The sequence below is a fragment of the Protobothrops mucrosquamatus genome, unplaced genomic scaffold (assembly GCF_001527695.2).
Source record: "Protobothrops mucrosquamatus isolate PMUCROS unplaced genomic scaffold, P.Mucros_1.0 scaffold6, whole genome shotgun sequence".
NCBI lineage: Eukaryota > Metazoa > Chordata > Lepidosauria > Squamata > Viperidae > Protobothrops > Protobothrops mucrosquamatus.
This window is the reverse complement of record NW_015386393.1, coordinates 5,966,838-5,990,580: the sequence shown is the minus strand read 5'-3', so window position 1 is coordinate 5,990,580 and position 23,743 is coordinate 5,966,838. Positions and strand designations below refer to the sequence as shown.

The 23,743-nt window shown below is 40.6% G+C and overlaps 1 protein-coding gene across 1 annotated transcript; it reads right to left on the bottom strand.

Moving 5' to 3' along the window:
- Positions 1 to 2,634: 2,634 nt before the first annotated feature.
- Positions 2,635 to 23,386, bottom strand: SCAMP4 (secretory carrier membrane protein 4). The gene is made up of 7 exons (XM_015810073.1): positions 23,305 to 23,386; positions 15,342 to 15,401; positions 14,841 to 14,969; positions 8,326 to 8,482; positions 7,333 to 7,434; positions 4,796 to 4,913; positions 2,635 to 2,884 (listed from the first exon to the last, which is right to left on the bottom strand). The coding sequence occupies exons 2-7, from the start codon at positions 15,346 to 15,348 to the stop codon at positions 2,714 to 2,716; spliced, it is 684 nt and encodes a 227-aa protein (XP_015665559.1). The 5' UTR covers positions 15,349 to 15,401; positions 23,305 to 23,386; the 3' UTR covers positions 2,635 to 2,713.
- Positions 23,387 to 23,743: the final 357 nt, after the last annotated feature.

The following is a 23,743-nucleotide window of genomic DNA, read 5'->3' as shown; positions in this document are numbered from 1 at the left end:
TTGAGAAAACGCCCATCAATCTGGGAGTCCAGCAAGAGGCTTTTAAGGCAGCCTTGTACCCAGGAATGGCCTACCTGGGTATCCTGAGTTTCAAGAACCAGTCAGCTCATTTCTCTTCCCAGCAGCCAAACCGGGAAGTCCAAAAGTACACGGTGAAAAAGCAACTGGTGGCACTGAGGAAATATTTAGCAGGGGGTTCCTCTGAGGAAATGGAGATGGGGCATGCCTTTTACAGGGACCCTGCAGGGTAGCTAGTAAGTAGGCAGCACTTCCCCCCCACCCAGGCTCTCTATTTTTTATTTAAAAAAAGCAGTTAAGGCAAAGGCAGAGGAAGTAAAGCTCATGCAATGCAATGTCGTGATGTCAGCAAGGCAATTTTAAAGCAGTGGCTCGCTGGCACTTTGGAACAAGTGTAATGCATTTTAAAATGGCAGATACCGTTGTTTTTTTCCCCCAAAGCCCACATTTGGAATGTATCAAGAAATCTCCCAAGGAGAGAGAGAGAGAGAGGCTCACTTTTCACAAAGCTATTCCCAAAGAAAGACCAGTAGAGGTTTTGGGCCTCCAGCATTAACAGTTTTCATTTCTTTTGGCTCAGTTTTTAAAATATCCTTGATGGGGAGAATTTGGCCCTTGTATTTACAAAACAGGCAGTCTTCCAGCGAACCAAGAGGTAATCCTTTGGGGGGGGGGGGTCACTACATATACAAAAAAGACTGGGATTTGGGAGGAGAGAAACAGACCAGAGTAGGTAAAATCGGATAAGGCACATATTACAACCCACTTTGCTGTCCTATCCTGATTCTTCATTCTATCTCAGTGTTTCTCAACCTTGACAATTTTAAGGCATGTGGACTTCAACTCCCAGAATTCCACATGCCTTAAAATTGTCAAGGTTGAGAAACACTGTAATTCTGGAGGCGATATTCACATTTTCTGATAAACCCACAACAACATTTCCCAAAATGTAGTGTATTTTGCAAAGGGAGAAAAAAAAAAACAGGGCAAGCCTACTCCTTGAAAATAAAAGCGACGGCTTGAAATGGCAACTAATTGCCTGGATGAGGAGTAAAGTCCAGATGATTTAAATGACAGACATCCCTAAGACTGTGCTCAAGATTTAAGAGTCTGAGTATTTTGAGGCAGCCTGGCCCCATCTGGCCGCTTCCAGATATATGGGGAGTGCAAGCCATGAAATCCCATTGCTGCCCCAGGGTGTTGGACCAGATTGGACAAGACTGCCCGAGGTAGCACAGTAATCGGTACCTTCCAAAAAGCATCCTTGGGCAAGGAACTGGCTCAAATCCAGGGGAGGATTTTACATCCCAGGATGCCAGAATTAGACTCATACAGGTGAGAGGGTGAGAAGAAGAGCACTGACTGAACAGGGTGTCCCAAAGCCAAGAGACCCAAGATCATTGGAAAGTTGTGGAAGAAACAGATGAGAACTGCTGAAACGTCAAACTGGCCCAGCCAAAGCAATGTTTCTCAACCGTGGCAGCTTTAAGAGGTGTGGACTTCAACTCCCAGAATTCCCCAGCCAGCCACACTTCAATTCTAGGAGTTGGAAGTCCACACCTCTTAAAGTTGCCGAGGTTAATAGCTCAATTGTGCTCAATAGCTATTAGACACCCCCCAAAAATCTGAGGAAAGAAATACTTGTAGATGCAACCTGATTGTGGGTCTCAACACTTTGCAGATCCTCATCCATGTGTTATGAGGTAAAGTGGGATATCTGAACAGAACCTGATCTACCAGAACCAGCAATGAAAAGGGTTCTGTGATTCAATTGTGGGAATACTTCTTTCTAAGAGGGACAGGCTTGGACCAGATCCTGGGCATCTTCAAAATTTCTGTTTTTAACAAGCAGGTTAATAGCCAGCAAGGCCGAAGAGAGACAACAGAAAGCAACACACTCTAAACAAAACAAATAAGCAAAATGAAGACCTATCAACAGGTCAAAACTTCCAGAAAATGGGTCCTATTTTAGGAGAGCAGGGGCAATATTTAAACGCATCCCCCTTAATTAATACAGTTCTCCAATACGGAAAGCTAGCAGTTCAGTGAGAAGATTAGGGCAGACCATTAATCATGCTGCTAACTTTCTATTTCCAGGAATTATCTTCCGGGGGGGAGGATTCAGTTACAAAACTCCTACTCTGGCAGCAGCAAACATCAAAAAATAGTTGTTGTCATGAACGAGCTGCTCTTTGTGCCTATCTCACTATCACACATTTCCTTTCACAACAATGTCTAGAGCTGCACAATCCCCAAAGATACGGGGAGGCAGCATTAGCACAAAGCAAGCTCAAAAACAGGGAAAAGGTGAGAGAAGTTTAAGTCTCTTCCCTGAAATCTTCAGAGGAATCTGGTGGTGAATGGCTGCTCTTTCAAAATGAGGCAGTCAATAGAAATGACAGTTTTATCCCGTTCCTTGTGCATCCATTGGCAAGAACGATATACAGTAGGTGAGTGTCAATAAAGGGAGGCCTAGTCAAATTTTATGGGCAACAGCCATGTCTTGGCACAAGCCATTACCATCATGAAAGGAGAACCATAAATAAAACCATGGTTAGCGGAAGAAAGAGCAGCACCCCTCAAAGGAAAAAGAGAAAGAGAGAAAAGAGAGAGAGAGGGAGCCTCAAACGAGGAACCCAATGTGTTTCTTGCAACAACTCAAACCAAACTACTTGGGTAACCCAACCAGTCAGGATCAGGACCAGGGATTCCCATAATTGGGAACTGTTGGATATTCAGGGAGGCTGTTTCCTGAAAAGTTGTTGTGCTGGGCTTCCCTGCTTGGAGGATCTTTCCACGATCCACTCTGCCATTCGTTCTGGGCTTTCTGAAAGCTCCCACCTCCACTACGGTAGATCCGGTGAACCTGATTGGAAAGAGAAAGAAAGAAAGTAGGAATGAAGCTTCTATCTGTTGGACATCTGCTTTGCATTGACTTTCTTTCCTTTAACTTGGTTTAGAAAAAAAGGAAGTGAGGATGCAGGGATGATGTTTAGTCTGAGATACGGGGATTAAGATCTCAGAGTGATTTTTAAATTGCCCCCTTGTAGTTCCAGGTTGGCTTTCATGCCTAGTGGGTGGGCCTGGAACTCAAAGTCTCCTAGTGATTGGCCCAAAGTCACCCACCAGCTTTCATGCCTAAGGCGGGAGTAGAAATCAGTCTTCTGGTGATTGGCCAAAGTCATCCAGCCAGCTTTCATGCCTAAGGCGGGAGTAGATGTCAGTCTCCTGGGTTTCCAGATGTGCCTTAACCAAAGTTTGATAGGTCACATGGTTTCTGTGGACATCAAAGCCAGGTTCTCTGCCCCACTCAGTTCCATTGTCTTAACAAAACTGGAAGATGAAGGATTCAAAGCAAAGTGCCAGCCTTCAGCATAATCATTATTTCTGCTTTGTTTGAGAATATGCCGCCGACCGTAAAGAAAAATAGAAAGACGGGCATGGAAGACAGTGACTTATGTCTCTGTCATCCTTCAGTTAGATCAGGATTTGTCAAAAAGGGTTCTGTGGAACTCCTGTGTTATGTGAAAACCTGATGGGTTCCATGAAAAACTAAGGGAAAAACCAACTTATCAAACAAACAAACAAACAAAAAAATCACTTGAGCACAGCCAATATTCTGGCTCTAGAATTTTGCCTCATGGCTGACTGGGGAATGCTGGGAATTGAAGTCCACAGGTCTTAAAGTTGCCAATGTTGGACATCCCTGCCTTAGACGACCCTTGTATGTGGCATTGGAATTCATGCTGGAAGTAGGTGCCCCAGAGAGACAGAGGGTGGGTGAAGACCTGGAGAAACCTTCTCAGTGCAGTCTCCTCACTCTGGGTCGGCCTAACCTCCAGGGGTTAGGCCCCCTACCCTTTATTCTTCAGGTAGCAGTTGAAAACTCTGCCTTCCAGTGGTCTTTCAGGGAGAGAGGTTGATCATAGCCATAGCTTGTTAAAGATTTTTTAAAAGAAGATTTTAACATTTGGATTTTATGTAAATGTTTTATGCATAGTCTTATAAGCCACTAAGAGTTGCTAGAGTATTACACTTACATTATTGTTAACATTTAGTTTTATATGGCTACCCATCTCACAAAACTATTATGAACTGTGACACAATACAAGTATTGGTATAAGAGAGACAATTTGTGTAGTGGTTGAAGTCACCAGACTAGAAACTAGGGGAGTGTGAGTTCTAGTTCTTCCTTAGGCATGGAAGCGGTGGATGACTTTGGGCCAGTCCCTCTTTCCCAGCCCACTTCACAGGGTTGTTGCTGGGTTAAAAACAGATGAGAACTTGAGGCCTGCACACTGCCTTGAGTTGACTAAAATAAAGGTGGCATAACATCAAATAAATCAATAGCAAATAACAAAAGCATACATAAAGTAGCTGGTATGGGATTCACTGTACATATATACAGGATGTACCAAAGGTTAGGCCCCCATGGGCTAATCACAATATGTTTTGTTAATGTTATTAACTAAGGTTCCTTGCAGACAAAAAGTTACTGTACTTAGGAATGTTCAAAAGTATGTCAAATAAATAACAACACTTCTGAAAGAAAATAGCAAGTCATCAAACATTTAATGCAATTAAATAATTACCTTTAAGACCTGACTTTTCGCCCCCCTGGTCAGTTGGGGAGGGGGCAGCAGGGGATGAGAGCATTATATGATGCCCAGATGATGGCCTGTGCTTAATGGAGCCACAGAGTGACTCTCTTTTGCACCCCCCCACCCCGGGAGAGGCACACCATGCACCACAAATTCCAAAAAACCCTCTGACTCACCCGGATGAGACTTATAAACATCCCGACAGCGCACAAGGTGAACATAACTGCTGGGAAGAGCATGACCACACCAGCTCCAACACTAGTACCGATAAAACCTATGGCAGCCATCCAGCCACTAGAAGAGACCAAGAGAAAAGAGGGTTGCAATTTTCAGAAAACATTTATTGGGCCAGGGCATATGGAAACATCAGTCTCATTCCAGTATGTATTGACTTTCCATCCAAATAAAAGCAAAGGAGGATATTAACCGTAGTTTGGAACAAACTGAAATATTTAAACCAACTTAAAGGTTGGCAATGATTTGCTTCCGCTCAACCAGGAAACTATAATTGGTTAAAAACTTTCTCCCTGACCTGTAATAAATTAAGATTCAGGAGGAAACTACTGTCAATGTTTTCATGACAAAAAAAATCAAAATAAACCCCATATTATTATTACATATACGACTAGGAAACGGGGAACAGGTAATTTTTAAAATAGATCAAAATACAGGGTTTCTCAATGAGCGGTCGGTGATCAGAGTCATGTCCCACGAAGAGTACAGATAGTCCTTGACTTGCAACCATTCATTTAGCGACCATTTGAAATTACTACAGCAATGAAAAAAGTGACTAATGACCAGCCTTTACACCAGGGGTCTTCAAACTTGGCCCTTTTATGACTTGTGGACTTCAACTCCCAGAATTCCTCACCCAGCCAGGCTGGCTGAGGAATTCTGGGAGTTGTAGTCCGCAAGTCATAAAAGAAGACCCCTCTGCTTTACACTTACAATAGTCATAGCATCTCCAGTCACATGATCAAAATTTGGGTGCTTCGCAACTGGCATGTATTTACAATGGTTACAGTGTCCTAGGTGTCATGTGATCCCCACTGGCCACCTTCCAAGCCAGCTTCCGACAAGTAACATCAAAAGGGGAAGCTGCACTTGCTTAATGAGTGTGTGATTCACTTAACAACTATAGCGATTCACTTTACAACGATGGCAAAAAAAGGTTGTGACAACTGCCTTGCTTTAACAACTGCCTTGCTTAGTAACGGAAATTCTGGTCCAATTGTGGTTGTAAGTTTATTTATTTATTTATTTAGCAGGTGGCATCTACAGAGGTCATGCAACCACTGTTATACAACACTAATAAACCACATTATACATACAAGCACAAATATAAGTTTAAACAAAACATCAGCAGATAAATTATGTAAAGTGTGTCGACAATACAATAGATGAGATAAAATGGAGTAAAACCATAATAAAATTGCTATAATATGGCACTATGGAATTGCAATAGGATAGATGTTATAATTCAATATTCTAAGGAAGCTACCCATCTAACTGCATCTGGTGTGGCTATGAAATTTCAGGTGCCTTGAAATTTTCCTGAGAAGACATTTTTTAACTATATGTGGTTGTAAGTCAAGGACTACCTGTTTACAGGTATAAGCCTGGTTTGGCAGTAGCGTCTGAAAAGGATCTGGGTGTCCAGGTAGACCACAGCTGAAGCTTGAGCCAGCAATGTGCTGCAGCTGCTAAAAAAAGCCAACAGCTTCTTTGACAGAGACATAATTTTAAGGTTATGGAAAGTGATCAGTCCACTCTATCCTGCCCTGGTTAGGCCACTCCTGGAATGCGGAGTCCATTTTGGGTCATCAAAATGCAAGGAAGATTCTGAGGAACTGAAAAGAATGCAGAGAACAGCCACAAAGATTGCAAGGTGCTTGGAGGCTAAACTCTAGAAATAACATTTAAAGGAACTGGGAATGTATAGCTTAAAGAATTTTTATCTTTTTTATATTGGATGTTTTATTTATTGTTATGCACCACCCCAAGTAACCTTTGGGGGAGATGGGTGGCTATATAAATTTGATAAAAACATAAATAAGAACAGGCTAAAGAGAGATATGATAGCAGTCTTTAAATATTTCAAGGACAGTCACCAGAAACAGGTGTGGATTTATTTTCTAGAGTGCCCAAGGCTAGAACCGGAAGTAATGGGTGGAAGTTTTACAGAGGGAGATCCAAATTCTTGGGAGCCAAGGATGCACCAACTCTGGAGATTTTCAAACAAAAGGTGGCCAGTCATTTGTCTGGAATGCTGTCCTGGGCAGGATTAGAAGATTCTAAAGTTTTGGAAGAAACTCTAGGATTCTATGAGGATACATTTATTTATGCAATTTATTTCTCTGCAATCCATAGGAACCATTAAAACACAATAATATAGTAAGAACAACAATAAATTGCAGGTTTCTTAATAGATACATTGAGTAAGAAACATAGGTTTCGTACTCAATGTATTTTCTTACTTGCCGACCCGTGTCCTACTTGCCGACCCGTGTCCTAGGAAAGATCTGGGTTCTTTAATAAAGGGACAAATGGAACTTAAGTTAAAAGTGTTAAGAATGTTAAGAAACAATTCAGTAAACCAATTAGATGCTGTAGCACCACTGTTTTCTATTGTATAGGAGGATAGATTTTTTTTTAAAAAAAATCTAAATTGGGGGAAAATGGAAGATGTGTAAAAATTAGTTGCTTTACTTACCATGCTCCCCACCCCTTGAAACCGATTGCCTGGAGGACTGTCAGGATAAACTGGGCTCCAAAAATGAAGAAAAATGCCATGAAATTAAAAGAGCTGTCTGACCTGGGGGAAGCATGAGGAAGAAGAAACATAAATTTAGTACACAAGTAAATACAGGTTGTCCTCGACTTACAACCATTCAATGACTGTTCAAAGTTACAATGAGAATAAAAGAGTGACTTATGACTGTTTCTCACACTTACAACCACTGTAGCATCCCCATGGACCATGGTCATGTGTTCCAAATTCGGATGCTTAGCCACTGGTTCATACTTATGACGGTTGCATTGTCCCAGGGTCATGTGATCCCCTTTTGTGACTTTTTTGGGGGGTGTCTGGGTCCATTTTTTACTTAATAATACAGATTAAATTCCTAATCTCTACCTCCTTTTTCTGGCCAATGATAAACTACCCTTTTGTGACTTTTTGACAAGCAATTTCAATGGGGAGGCCAGATTTAGTTAACAATCATGTTACTAACTTAACAAAGCAGTGATTCACTTAACAACTGTGTCCAAAAAGATCATAAAATGGGGCAACATCCATTTAGCAGCTGTCTCACTTAGCAACAGAAATGTTGGGCTCAACTGTGGTCATAAATGGAGGACTACCCGTAACGGAGAATAATTCTATGAATTAGTTCCATTGGGTGGGCTCTAATTCTAATGTTGTGAGAAATGGAGTAAAAGATATCCCTGCTGACTCATGCTTTATTATGCATCAATCTATTAATCTCCCTGTGTCTTTTTCTTTCTCCTAAATAGCCCCAACTGCTGCATTCTTTCCTCACATGGAAAGGGTTCCAACTCCTTGATCAAAATATTGCAATTAAGATTTAGGGGTAGGATGAAGGAGGGTGCTCCAACTCATTTCTTTATTCTGCAGCACCAGACCTAGAGCTCTGATTTTGGAAATTTAAGGGCAAGAGATAAATACACCAGGGTGAAATTTTACCGGAAGGCTTTGTAGACTGGCCGGAACCAACACACATAACTACAGGGGCTGAAGAGGATAAGCCAAAGAATTGCCAAGCCAAAATTGGTACCAGTATCACCACCGATCCACCAAGCCAGAGAAGCAATGAGGTTAACGCTCAAAGTGATGCAGTAAACTATGAAGGAAAAAAAAAGAGAGACATTCAAAGTACTGGGAAAATCCAAGGCACTTTAAAGCAATGATGTACAATATGGACTTTGAAAGCTTATGGAGAAATTGGATCTTGGTGAATTCAAAAAGGGTGAATGCGGAAGGAGTGCTAAGGAAAGCTTCTCTCAACAGTACTTGGGCGATAAAGCCAATTAGCCAAAGGACCAGAAGTCCTACTCAGAAGAAGTCTCTATGACAGAGGCTGGGTGTGTCCTCCTTGGCAATCAACCACAGCTGAGGTGATCTGATTTGTTAGTATTTTAACTTTAAGTAAATATTTTTTTCAATTCACATATTGCCGGGCTATTATTGTTTTCACATATTTTGATGTTGATAAGCTGGCTACCGAGCTGATTTTCTTAGGTAGCAAAGATAATTAATTAAAAATAAAATATATCTTAGTCTCTTCTTCTGATAAAGGCTCCTGGATTTTTATTTTCAGCAAGCCAATTTTTTTTAACAATGATAAATTTCTAGCAGCCTAAATCGACTGTTATTAATCCCATAAAAAGATGCACAAAGGTGTACAAATATGCCCAAGAATATACTCTCAAACATCAGTGCACATTGTGAAAGATCAGATCCAGGCTCCTGGATCTTTGTTTATTTATAGAATTTATATGGCTACTCAGCTCAAGTAGATGACACTGAACAATGTTATCTGTTGCAGCTAGTCTAATTTGGATCTGCACTGAAAGAGGGATAACTGACACCAGATTTCGGCCCTCAGAATCCCTGGAAATCTAGCCTGCTTGGATTTCTGTAAGGAGGCCATTAACTAAGAAAAGGCTGGTAAGATGGTTACAGGGCTGTTTCCAATTTGATGATTCAAGTATAGCAATAGCACTTAAACTTATATAACGCTTCAGAGTCCTTTACAGCCCTCTCTAAATGGTTAATAGGGTCAGCATATTGTTCCCAACAATCTTAGTCCTCATTTTACCAACCTCGGAAGGATGGAAGGCTGAGTCAACCTTGAGCCGGTGAGAATCGAACTGCTGGCAGTCAACAGAATTAGCCTGCAGTACTGCATTCTAACTGCTGCACCACTACAGCAAGTATGCTTACTTTATACAAGTCCATCACTTAGTTTTGATTTTGTATGGTTTAAAAATTTTAACTTGCATAGGTTTACTATTTTAATATACTTTTATATATTTTAATTTCTAGTTGTTTTATAACATCAGCTGCCCAGAATCGCCTTATAGGAGAGATGGTCGGAATAAAAACCAAATAAATAAATAACGTGATAATGCCAAGTTCAATCCTTTACCAACACCAGCTCTAAAAAGTAGCCCCTTTGTTGGAATAGATTTAAGTTAATCTTTCCTAGATCAGACTTTGGCTGGCAACCGCAACATTTTGGGGAAATCACTGCATGGGCATGAAGGAAACAGACTTCTCCTGTTGATTCACTTACTTCCTAGAAAAGACTGTTCTAAACAAGGACATGTGGCTGATGAGTCATCAATAAATCACTTCTTCTAACTCTTATTTGGAAAAATTAGGCAAAGAAGTCCATAATGCTGAAGAAGGTGGAGGAACACGTCAGCTAAGGGCAACCGTGGGATCTGGCAGGGTGAAAGTTGTGAACCATAAACACAAAGCTTTCACTGTGTCCCTGCATAACAGATACTGCCTTGCTGACCTTAATAAGGACATTAAGGAGACAGGGTCAAGGTAGTTGTGATGATAACTCAAATAAGCAGGGGATCGTGGTCTGAGATGAAGAACTTGTTTTTGACAGGGAGAAGTGCGAATCAGGTACTACACATCAGTCATGCAAGAAGAGCAAGGCATCCAAAAAGAGAAGCCAACTTCTGGTTGGTGATTCAACTATAAGGGATGTAAATTTAGGAAAGGACACAGAGGTTTCGAAAGAGGTCAGGTGTCTTCCAGGTGCTACTGCCAGTAGGGACAAGAAGCGTATTTTTAAAATAGTCAAGAATGCCAGCAAGGACTGTGATGTGGATGCTATTGTACATCTTGGCACTAACGATCTGTCCCAAAAAGATGTACTCTCTGTGCAGAATGATTTCCAGAGCTTGGGGCAGGAACTTAGCAGGATAGGGTGTAGGCTTACTTTTTCAGAGGTTTTACCATTGTATAAGGAGCAAAATGGAAAAGGCCAGCATATAGCAGAATTCAATATGTGGCTAAAGGAGTGGTGTAAAGGGGAAGGCTTTGGTTATATTAGTCACGATGTCTGTAGCTGGTCCAATGAAAAAAATGTACAAAAGAGATGGTTTGCATCCATCAAAGAAAGGGAATGGAGTTACTTGGCAATAAATTCACAGATTTTCTGGAGGAATATTTAAACTAAACAATGGGGACAGTGAATTAATTGATACAGAACATACCTGTCCCCGGCAATTTAAAAATTATAGGGCTATCAGTGCATGTAACATAGATGTGTATGTGGACAAGAATATCAACCTTGCTGTCAAGCAAAATCAAGCTTTTAATAACAAGTGCCACACAAAGTGCACTAACCAAACAGGTGGTGAGAAAATAGGGGAACTCAGGCACCACACAGGTTATGTAAAAAGTAAACACAGGGTCAGTCATAAAGGACTCAAATGTCTATACACCAATGCACAGAGTATGAACAGCAAACAGGGTGAACTAGAAATTCAGGTTAATGAGGGCAGATATGATATTGTTGCCATTACGGAAACATGGTGGGATGAAACCCACAAATGGAACACACAGCTAGAGGGATTTAAATTATTTAAAAGAAACAGACCAAATAAAAGAGGAAGTGAAGTTGCTCTCTATATAAGAAATACCTACATCTCTAAAGAAATAGAGCACAACAATGATGAAAACTGTCTTGAATGCATTTGGGTCAATATAAAAGGGGGGGGGGAATAACATTGCCATAGGTGTATACTATAGGCCAACCAACCAAACAGAGCAAATAGATAAACTTTTTGCTAGTCAACCAACTATGTAGGAAACACATCACAATAGTAATGGGGGACTTTAATTACCCTGACATCAACTGGGAGACAAACTCTGCATCAAGTGGAAGATCAAACAGATTTTTGACAAACCTAGCAGACACCTTTTTCTCCCAAAAAGTAGAAAAGGGAACTAGGGGATTAGCCATATTGGATCTAATTCTCACTAACAGAGATGAAATGATAGAAGGTGTTGAAGCCACAGGAACCTTGGGGGGAAGTGATCATGCAATATTGGAATTCAACATTATGGAAGCATAAGCAATAGAACACAGTCAAACTAGAGTTTTGGACTTTAAAAGAGCTAATTTCAATAAACTTAGAGAGGGCTTGGGAAGGATTCCATGGATGAGAATCCTCAAGGGGAAAACAACTCAAGAAGCTTGTGAAATTTTGAAAAGTGAGATAATAAAAGCCCAATCTAGCACAATACCAACAAAGAAGAAAAATAACAGCTCTCAAAAGAAACCAGCATGGCTGCATAAAGAACTCTCTGATAAATTGAAAGATTAAAAGGACAAGTATAAAAAGTGGAAAGAGGGGCACATAACTAAGGCATAATATCAGCAAATAGCCCGAGCCTGCAAAGATGAAGTGAGGAAAGCTAATAAGGCTCAAAATGAACTAAAGCTTGCGACCAAAGTCAAAAATAACAAAAAAGCTTCTTTCAACATGTAAAAAACAAGAAAAAGGTTAAGGAAGTGATTGGTCCATTAGTGGGGGAAAGTGGCAAGAAGGTGACAAGCAACAGGGAGAAAGCAGAACTATTTAACTCGTTTTTTTGCATTTGTCTTTACACAAAGGAAAAAAACAGTCCAACCTATCAAAAACAGTGCCATAAAAAACAGAATAGAAACACAAGTTAAGATAGGCAAGAAAATGGTAAGTGAGCACCTGTCCAGCCTAGACGAGTTCAAATCACCAGGATCAAATGGATTACACCCCAAGGTTTTCAAGGAACTGGCAGATGTGATCTCAGAACCACTGAACTATATTTTTCAAAGATCCTGGAGTACTGGGGAACTACCAGACGACTGGAAAAGAGCTGATGTAGTTCCCATCTTCAAAAAAGGGGGAAAAATGGATCCAGGAAATTACAGACCTATCAGCCTGACTTCAATACCTGGGAAGATTCCGGAAAAAATAATCAAACACCTAGAGGCAAACAAAGTCATTACTAAAAGCCAACATGGATTTGTCAAAAACAGATCATGCCAGACAAATCTTATTGCATTCTTTGACCAAGTGACAAAATTAGTGGACCAGAGGAATGGTGTGGATATAATTTACTTGGACTTCAGTAAGGCATTTGATAAAGTAGATCACAACCTACTACTTAATAAGATAGAAAAATGCGGGTTAGACAGCATCACCACCAGATGGATTCGTAGCTGGCTGACCGGCCGTACTCAGCATGTGGTCCTCAATGGAACCGCATCTACATGGAGGGAAGTGTGTAGTGGGGTGCCCCAGGGCTCTGTTCTAGGCCCAGTGCTCTTCAACATCTTCATCAATGATTTGGACGAGGGGATAGATCGGGAACTCATCAAATTTGCAGACGACACCAAGCTGGCAGGAGTAGCCAACACTCCAGAAGAGAGGCTTAAGATACAGGAGGATCTGGACAGACTTGAACACTGGGCGCTATCTAACAAAATGAAATTCAATGGTGAAAAAAGTAAGGTTCTACATTTAGGCAAGAAAAACCAAATGTATAGGTATAGTATAGGGGGTACCTTGCTCAATAGTAGTAACTGTGAGAGGGATCTCGGAGTCCTAGTGGACAATCACTTAAATATGAGCCAGCAGTGTGCTGCAGCTGCCAAAAAAGCCAACACAGTGCTAGGCTGCATTAATAGAGGGATAAAATCAAGATCACGTGAAGTATTAATACCACTTTACAATGCCTTGGTAAGGCCACACTTGGAATACTGCATCCAGTTTTTGTCACGATGTAAAAAAGATGTTGAGACTCTAGAACAGTGGTTCTCAACCTTTTTAATGCCGTGACCCCAACCGGTCGTAAGTCGAGGACTAAACCAATCGTAAGTCGAGGACTAAACCGGTCGTAAATCGAGGACTAAACCGGTCGTAAGTCGAGGACTACCCAACCAGTCGTAAGTCGAGGACTTTCCCTGCCTGGGAGCGCTGCGCATGCGTGGTTCCGCCCCCGGCGCCGGCCGAGGCGTAGCTGGCAAGCGGCAGAGACGGAGCAGGCCGACCACCAGCTGGCCCAGCCCAAGGGAGGTAAGGCACCCGCCGGAAAAGGGGGAAAAATATGGCGGACAAAAAAAATGGCGGACAAAAAAAATGGCGGACAGCCTTGCTTGGCGACCCCCATGAAATGGTCGATCGACCCCAAATGGGGTCCCAACCCACAGGTTGAGAACCACTGCTCTAGAAAGTGTACAGAGAAGAGCAACAAAGATGATTAGGGGATTGGAGGCTAAAGCATATAAGGAACGGCTGCTGGAATTGGGTATGTCTAGTTTAATGAAGAGAAGGACGACGGGGGACAAGATAGCAGTGTTCCAATATCTCAGGAGCTGCCATAAAGAAGAGGGAGTCAAGCTATTTTCCAAAGCACCTGAAGGCAGGACAAGAAGCAACGGGTGGAAACTAATCAAGGAGAGAAGCAACCTAGAACTAAGGAGAAACTTCCTGACAATTAGAACAATTAACCAGTGGAACAACCTGCCTCCAGAAGTGGTGAATGCTCCAACACTGGAAGTTTTTAAGAAGAGACTGGACAGCCATTTGTCTGAAATGGTATAGGGTTTCCTGCCTGAGCAGGGGGTTGGACTCGATGACCTCCAAGGTCCCTTCCAACTTTATTATTATTATTATTATTATTATTATTATTATTATTATTATTATTATTATTATTATTATTATTATTATTATTATTATTATAGTGGAGGGACTTCATTATGGTACCGAAGGGTGCCCAAAGGGCCAGTACCAGTATCTCTGGAAAGGCTAGGTGAGAAAAGACTGATCTAATCTTTCTAGCCTTTGGGGCTATGAATTCTGCAAGATCATTCATGCATTATGATTTTTGCCAAAGTTCCATGCTCTGCACATATTTTGCAAGATTAGTTAGATACATATCTTGGCTCTTGGCAAACTATCTTCTCATCTCACTGGAAATCTGCCATTTGTCTGGATTTTCACTAGGTTTTGTGTTAGCTTTCCACTGTATATCCATAAGGACTGGTATCTTGCTATTTAAAAACAAAACTGAAAACTAAAGATAAAGACAAAAAAAACACCAGACTAAACTCAGAAAGATACTGAGGTGCATTTTTAACCTCCCTCCACTGTCACGGTGAACGAGGTTTCCAATGCAGCTGAACTTACATATCCACAAGCGATAGATCCTTCTCACCAGAGTCTGGTAATCAATTGGGATTTCATCTGTGAAGTTCTGGTAGAAGCATGGCTTCAGTGGGATAAATTTAGGAAGTGGGGGGAAGTTGTTCACTTTTTCTACAAAGAGAATAAAAATCAGCTGAGTTAACAGAGGGAATGGCAACTTTAGTCCTTGGAACAGTAAATCAGTCTGAAGATAAATACTCAAACAAGCTTACAGAGTTATTGGGGAACACAAATTAAAGAAGTCAAAAGAAACAGCCCAACATAATCAGGAACGCAACAAACTGCAATCTAAGCAAATTTTTGTTAGACCTTTTAGGCAATGTAGTCATGAACAAAGTAGCTTTGGAGAGACATGTTTTACAGAAAGATGTTCATATGTTTATATATATTCGTACAGCTCAACGGGGACTAGAGAAACAGCTGTCATCCAAGTCAATTTTAGCTTTGAGAGAGGAAATTGGAATTGTTCCACTTGCACTTTACCTGCCATTCCTCCTTCTTTAAGTGCCTTGTCAGAAAGGGTTAAGTCATGAAGAGCTGGATCTAAAACAGAGGAAAAGAAATGTTAAGTCCAGGGAGAGATTAAGACCTTCATTTCCCACAGATTCAGCACTGATAAAAAAGGGTTCAATTTGTCAAGACCTCCCAATAAGTCAGCACTTGGCCTCAAAAGGTTAAGATATGAAAGGACTTGTCCTGTATTTGGAAAGATTCATGCCAAATTAATGTATTTATTTAGCATATGGCAGTCCTAACCTAGGACTGCTAGAAGATAGATAGATAGATAGAACAAGTTTCAGGTCAATTGGCTATAGTATATAAGTTGAACAAGAGTGGGGCTAATACTAATCCTTGGGGAGACTATTATTGAGCATCTTCTCATTACTTCTCATATTGTTTCTCATAATTACATGTAACTTCCTATTGGTGAGCATGCTACCAATGAGCCAGGCAATTTTCTTGCAGGATATTTATTACCTGAAACAGTTTATATATGGCACCTAGTCTCAGTGTTGTATGCTGTGGTTAGGTCTACAAAAACAACAGAGGTTTTAAGTTGTTTTTGAAATCCATCTTCTATGTATGTAGTTAACGAGAGAGCCAAATGAAGAAATAAACCAACAAATGAAATGACAGAAAAGCTTCTCCTACTATAGATCTAAAAAGGAGAAATTAATACTTTAATACTTACTATTTTGTTTTGTTTTATTTTTCTATCCCTTTATTGTTTTTACAAATAACTCAAGGCGGCAAACTTATTCATCACACCTTCCTCCTCCTATATTCCCCACAATAATATGCTTCAAGTTCAGGAATGTTGTTTGTGGCACAATGTTTATTTACAATCCTGGCATTTTCTTGACTGTTTTCTAAAAAATGTTTATTTTTGTTTTGATCTGGTACAGTGGAAGAGAAAGCCAGAGCACCTAACTTTGTTTTTCTACAATACTGGCATTTATTTCTGACCACAAACCCATTTTTTACCTGTTACTCCTAAAGAGGAAAAATAAAGAGATGTCATATTCCTTAATTTTCAATAACTTGTAGCTCCATTTGTAAAACAAAATGAAAATCATTTAAAATACTTTAAATAAGACCAATGAATAAATTAAAAGTATACCTTCATTTCTAGTAAACCAAAAATGAAAAAAATAATAGATTCAAATAGAATACAAGTTTATGACTTTTGAGTTAGAACATAGAATAATAAGAGTTGAAAGGGACCTCAGAGATCTTCTAGTTCAATTCCTTGCTCAAGCAGGAGACCCTATATCAATGGTGGCGAACCTATGGCACGCGTGCCAGAGGCAGCACTCAGAGCGCTCTCTGTGGGCACGCATGCTGTTGTCCCAGTCCCGCCTCCCCCCATGACCCCCTCACCAGCAGCCACCCCCGGAGAAGAGTCACCCCCGGGCGCAGCTCGCACGGAGCAGCGCAGCCAAGGACATGGCAGCCGGGCAATGGGGACAAGACTTCGCCCTCATGCCCCGTCGCGCGCAGTTGATGCTGCTGGGCGTGGGCAGAGGGCGTGGCTGCCATGGTGCTGCTGGGCCGCCTGGGCAATCTGCGGCGGGCCATGGAGGCAGTAAGTGGCCAGGCGGGGAGGTGGGGTGGGGCAGAGGCGGGGTGGTTTTGGGGCACTTGGTCTCTAAAAGGTTCACCATCACTGCCCTATATCATTTCAGACAAATGGTTGTCCAATCTCTTTTTGAAAGCGTTCGGGTGATGGAGCACCCACAAATTCTGAAGGTAAGCTATTCCATTGGTTGATTGCTCTCACAGTTAGGAAATTTCTCCTTATTTCTAAGTTGCTTCTCTCCTTGATTAAATTACACATTGCAGAGAAGCATTTACTGCTTGGTTTTTAAAAAGTGCATGTGGAATGTGCTACTATATATATAAAAATAATAATCTGAAAGAGATGCTGATATAAAGGGCACCCATCTGTCTTAGCATAGGAAAAGCCGCATGTGCATAATTACTGTTGCCTGGAGAATATATCAGCCATTATTATTTGATTATTATTGCAAAATGTATCGCAGTTTGCTCTGTCACTAGCTTTAGCCAAGAGACACACAATCTGCGTAACGTAGGCCTTGTTTTATGGAAGGGGTAACAAGTCCTCCCTTCAGCAAATGGACAGAAGACCCCTTGTGCCAATTCTAAGAAGGCCTTTAAAAAAAAAAAATCTCAAGAGAATACAAAGAGGCAAGTGTCTCCTCTTAGCAGCAGCCAAATTTGTCAGGAGAGGCAGCAAAAGGAAGATTCAGAAAATCAGAAAACCAGTCCTGCTTTAAGAAAGAAGATCGAATCATATATTCAGAAATGCTAAGGAAGGTTGGTCTTCCAGAGCATCTAATCAAGCAAATAGTTTAAGTATACATTTAAAAAATCCAAATGTATAAAAGGAGGAAATACCTACATTATTCTAAGTCAGTGGTGGCGAACCTATGGCACGGGTGCCAGAGGCGGCACGCAGAGCCCTCTCTGTGGGCACGTGCGCCGTCGCCCCAGTCCTAGGCCTTCAGCTGGGTTTTATAAAACCTTTTCGCTTTAGGCCTCCACCGCCATGTACAAAAAAAAAAGGTTCAATCAATCAGTCAATTTCAACTTCTCGCGGGGAAAAAAAAGATCTTGCAAAGTTGGAATTGATTGATTGAACTTTTTAGTCCCATCCAAGTCTGCTGTTACCACCGCAGCCACGCCCACCCAATGGGCCACGCCCACCCAATGGGCCACACCCACCCGGCACCCGATGATGCATAAGTGGATTTTGGGTTGCAGTTTGGGCACTCGGTCTCTAAAAGGTTCGCCATCACTGTTCTAAGTCTTTGCCTGGGAAATGAAATCTAAGAGACTGAAGTCCAGCCTCACTAATCTGGCCCTGTTGGGACTTCAATTCCACTGTGACCAAGAATTCTGGCAGTTGCAGTTCCAACACATCTGGAGGACATCAAGTTAAAGAAGGAAAAATTTGAACGAGAGTCTAGACCAGGGGTAGGCAACCTTGGCTCTTTTATGACTCGTGGACTTCAACTCCCAGAATTCCTGAGCCAGCATGGCTGGCTGAGGAATTCTGGGATTGACGTCCACGAGTCATAAAAGAGCCAAGGTTGCCTACCCCCGGTCTAGAATATTTAAGTTTGCCTCTTTCCAGTTTATCCTGTTTGTTCACTAAGGGTTTAATTAGAAAACCAACAGTTATTCTAATGTCTATGAGAACTCATTATGTTTAGGTTACACACTGAGTTTTGTTTCTGCAGTACCTCAGATATGCAGCAAATATTTTATGGCATTTTAAAAAATGTTTGTTTTTGTGAACTGAATTCACTTCAGGACATAAAGTTCGCCAAGCTTAATTTCTTAATGACTTTCGGAAATTGCTTTCAAATTGCTTTTTAGCTATTAAGAACTTTTGCAAAGACAGATGAGCACTAAGTGAATTTCCTTCAATCCTTAGTAAAAGAAGTTTTAAATGCAAGATTAAGGAGGGTTTTTTTTGAATAAACAGCAAAAGATTTGAATATTGATTTTGGAAAGTTAAGAATGGAATGAAGATCAGATGGATTTGAAATAAGATTTTGAAAATAATTATAAGAATCTTTCCTGTGGGAAAATGCTGAATTCCTTAAAAAAATATGATTGGATGGGACTTTGAAGGTTGGACACTAGAGGGAACCAGAAGGAACTAAAGATTACACTTAAAGATAATACAGATAGTCCTCAACTTACAACAGTTCATTTAGTGATCGTTCAAAGTTACAGCACTGAAAAAGTGACTTATGACCATTTTTCACACTTATGAACACTGCAGCATCTCCATGGTCATGTGATCAAGATTCCATCTCTTGGCAATTGACCTATTTATGATGGTTGCAGTGTCCTGAGGTCATGTAATCTGCGACAAGCCCAGTCAATGGAGAAGCCAGATTCACTTAACAACTGTGTTACTAATTTAACACCTACAGTGATTCACTTAACAACTGTGGCCAGAAAGGTCGTAAAATGGGGCAAAACCTACAACAAATGTCTCACTTAACAACAGAAATTTTGGACTCAATTGGGATCGTAAGTTCAGGACTATCTGTAATGCATAAACTGAAGGATATTTGTGAACAATGGACCCAGATGTTAATTTTAAAAGTGTCTGCCATTATGGATAGACTGTCTCTAAAAGAAGGTATGAAAGAAGAACAAATTTTACTGGACAAGACCGAGACTGATTTGAAAGTGGATCTTAAAAAGGCAGGCTACAAGAATGGTGTGGAAAAAGATGCTACACGGACACAGAAAAGAAACCAACTGGTATCTTAATAATTAAAAAGAATATACAAATAACAATCCAAGAGAGAGACCTGGATAACTTTCTTGTGCTAGATTTACAAAAGAGACTTGGTTCAAAACAAAAAGTTTTGAAGCATTTTGTGACGAGAAGAAAAAAAAGAAAAGAAATAAAGTTCTATGACAGTATTTAAAGGGAATACAGTTCAAGATTCTTAAAAGTAAAAAGAAGGAATACAAAGTTGGTTGATCAAGGTTGATCAAGGTTAAAATAGATATATTATCTCTGGTAACACTTAATGAGCATTTGGTGACCAGGACTGAATGACAAGGTTTTAACTTTTTTTTATGGCTAAAAGATGAGATATGGGAAGAAAAGATAATCTGTTGTATTTTTTAAAAAAGGGATCATTTATTAAATTGCTTATACTTGTGATGAAGAGGGGAATAATTTATGTATTTCCTTTCTTTTTATTATATTCTTATTTTTCTTTTCTATTTTTCATTCTATTTTTCATCCTTTGCACTTTTTAAATTTTTGTTTCAGTTTGTATCTTGCATTTTAATTGTAATGTTTAACAAAATTATTATAAAAACACAACCTAATATTATTTATTATCGATATTCATAATTATCGATATTCATAATTCACTGATCCTACCTACATCTTCCTGAAGGGAGAGACAATATTTACTCCCCTCCAGCATTCCATAATTTCTCAGATAATAAAAAAAAACTTTGGCTAGATCTTCAATAAACTTCAGTGCACTTAGATCCTATTACTTCTGTAAATTTTAATTCATTCAAGGAAAATAGATATTCTTAGATCACATTCCTATCAAACTGAATCCTGTTTAGATTGTTTTTCAGAATTGTTTAGAAGAACATGCATTTTCTTAAAAGAAATTAGGTGGAAATAGATATTGACTATTCTAGTTCCACCTTTTATTTGCTACCATTTAACATTTTATCATTTTCTCTGATAAACTTTTTTTATTCTGAATCTATCCAAACAAGCTCTTTTGTTGTTCCTAATTTTCTTCACCAATCTTCATTCACTTTGAATTGAACGTTAGGGATTCTGACAATAAGCCTACACTTCTAGTGAACTTTTCCTTGGTTATAAATTTCCATCTCCTATCCTGGCTTTTTCAATTTTCAGGTCTTCCCTAAGGTTACTGTGCATAAATTGCTGGCTTCTTCTGCTTTTTGACTTATTTGCCATTCAATTTTCCATATCTCTTTTAAAAGGCATTGCCCCCCTCTTAAAAAAATCTGGTTTATAGTACAGTACAAGAATGGCTAATGCTTTTGTGCCTTCTTCCAGTCTATGAAATTTAAGTTATCAGTAAGCCAAGCCTGGAAATATCCTGGAAGAACCAGATTTGATAGAGTGGCTCTCTACAAATGTCATTGAATTAAAAAAAACAACCTCTTTCACCACAATAATACAATTTGAGATGGCTATATATCGCTCTATATCAACATTAAGACATCAGGCAATTTACATCATTAAGCTGTATCCCTCACCAAATGACATACTGCAAACTTCATATTCAGCTCAGTCTGCTCTATCCTGACAGGCTGTTATCATTTTAGATTTGCCATTTCCTCTTTACTTCCTTCTTTCAAGCAAAGCTGTACAAAGAGGAAGTATGTGCATTAGCAATCCACGTCCTCCTTGGCAATCAACTACAAATAAGAAGTTGTGATTTGTTGCCATTTTAATTTAATAAAATATTTTTTGAATTAAATATTGCTGTGTTATTGTTATATTTTATGCTGATAAGCTTTCATAGCTACCCAGCTGATTTTCTTAGGCAGCAAAGATAATTAATTAAAAATAAAATACGTCATCAGTCTCTTCTTCTGATGAAAGCCCCTGGATTTATTTTCAGCATTTTTTTTTAACAATGATAAGTTTCTAGCAGGCTAAATCTCTTGATAATCCCATAAAAAGATGCACAAAAATGTACAAATATGCACAAAAATACACTCTCAGCCATGAATGTACAATATGAAATATTAGAGATTAAAAAAAGTACTTCCTGACTCCCAATTACCTAGTCATAGCTAAACCATAACTAAACCATGGTTTGCTGGCAAAACTATAATTGCCTTGACTACTGATACAGGGTCAGTGTTTCTCAGCCTCGGGAACCTTAGCATGGCTGGCTGTGGAATTCTGGGAGTTTAAATCCACACACTGCCAAGGTTGAGAAACATTGAGCTATAAACTACCATTCAAAACTGTAATAGCTCAGTTCTCATAATATGAAAAGCTAAGGCCCAAGAAATTATATCATGAATTTGTATGATTTAAGAACCAGATAAAAACTCCACTACGCAAAGAATGTCTGTAAGTGGATCCATCAGGAGTTTATTTGGGATCATTACAGTGGTATACTGTATTTGATTCTGGTACTGTACCGATTCTGAATTCCTGAACAAAGCATCCACTAATGCTGGGTAGATCCCACTAACAGCAAAGTAAATCTTGCAAGCTTGACCATCATTAGGTGCTTCCTCTGTTAAATGAATGGAGCAAGTCTCACTAGTGTTTTTTTTTTAATAAAAATTATCTCTTGGTTTTTAGTTCTCAAGAAGGCCGTTCCCCATGGCATTCCACTGGTTCAATTTTTTTCCAGATGAGCTGGCAGAAATCATGTTCCAATAATGAAGCAATCTTTTAAAAAGGGCATTAGTTATACTTAGTCACCGCCCTGAGTCCCGTAAGGGAGATAGGGCGGTATATAAATTTAAATAATAAATAAATAAATAAATACTTATAACTAATAACTTATAACTAGTTATACAGGGATGGGGGCAAGGCTGAAACTGGTCTCTACCATCATGTTTATTATTATTTTTTTGACACATAGACCTATAAGCAATTTCCACTGGTTGAGGTGGGCAGTTATAGAAAGGGAATTGAATAAATCATTTTTAATAAAAGGGAACCCCGCAGGCCACAGTATCCTCTCCAGATAGATTTTATTGTAGAATGACCACTTCAAGGACCAAACTTCACACCACAGTTTAGTGAACAAAACCTTTGCAAGTTGTTAAATGTTCAGATCTGCATCACTAGGTCATCCCCACGCTGGCTGGGGATAATGGGTATTATAATAATAATAATACAATATATTTTGGATATGCTGGGGGACGGGGCGGAGGCAGCCTGGCCCAAACCATACATTTAGCATTTGAGGTTCAATTCCGGCAGGCCACGCTTAGGAACCTGTTTCCCGAGGGCAAAGTCAATTCTTGTTTGCCTTTTAACTCCGCCACATTTGTGCAAAACGCTCCAGCTCACAACCGGGGAGCCTGGGACCTCCCCAGGATACCTGAGCCAGCCAGGAGGCTCTTCCTTCCCCACAATAGCTCGGCTTCCACCCCGGAAGCCCAGCCAGGAGAGGGTTCCTTCGGGACGCCCTAATTTTTCGCCCATCCCAATTCGCCCACCCCATCTCATTAAGTTCCCTGGGCCCACGATGGGGCACCAGCGTTGCATAAGCTCGCCTCCAAGCTCAAACGTGGGCCACCTCCCCCAGTTCGCACAACCGCTCCCACACCTTTCCCATTCCCCGCTGCTTTTCCTTTCCAACGAAGCACAGTGCTATTCAACACACACACACACACACACACACACACAAACACAAACCTTCCACCAACCTCCCAGCTATGCCCACTCGCCCAGCTTCCTTTGCACATACAGGACGATCCGAGCGTGCAACGGCTCCCTGTCACAGGGACTGCTTGTGCAAAGCCCCGCCTCTTCTAACGGCGCCAGCCAGTCACCGGTCTCCCGCAGCCAACGGCTGGGGGGGAGGGGGAAACAGCCTCGCCCCCTCAGAAGCTCCCCGTGATCTGCACCACGTCCTCCGCCGTCTTGAACATCTGCCGCGGTTGCCTTTTGCTTCTCCCGAAAGCTTTTTCATCCGAAACTGCGGCGCGCCGCCGGGAGTTGTAGTTCTTCGGACGACGCTGCCCGTAGGGCTGAGTTCGAGGGTAGACTACAAGTTCCGGCATTCTCCGCGAGCGGACCGGTTGGGGACCGCCTTTCGAGTCATTTGGCGAAGGGCGATAGGCTAACGGATCCG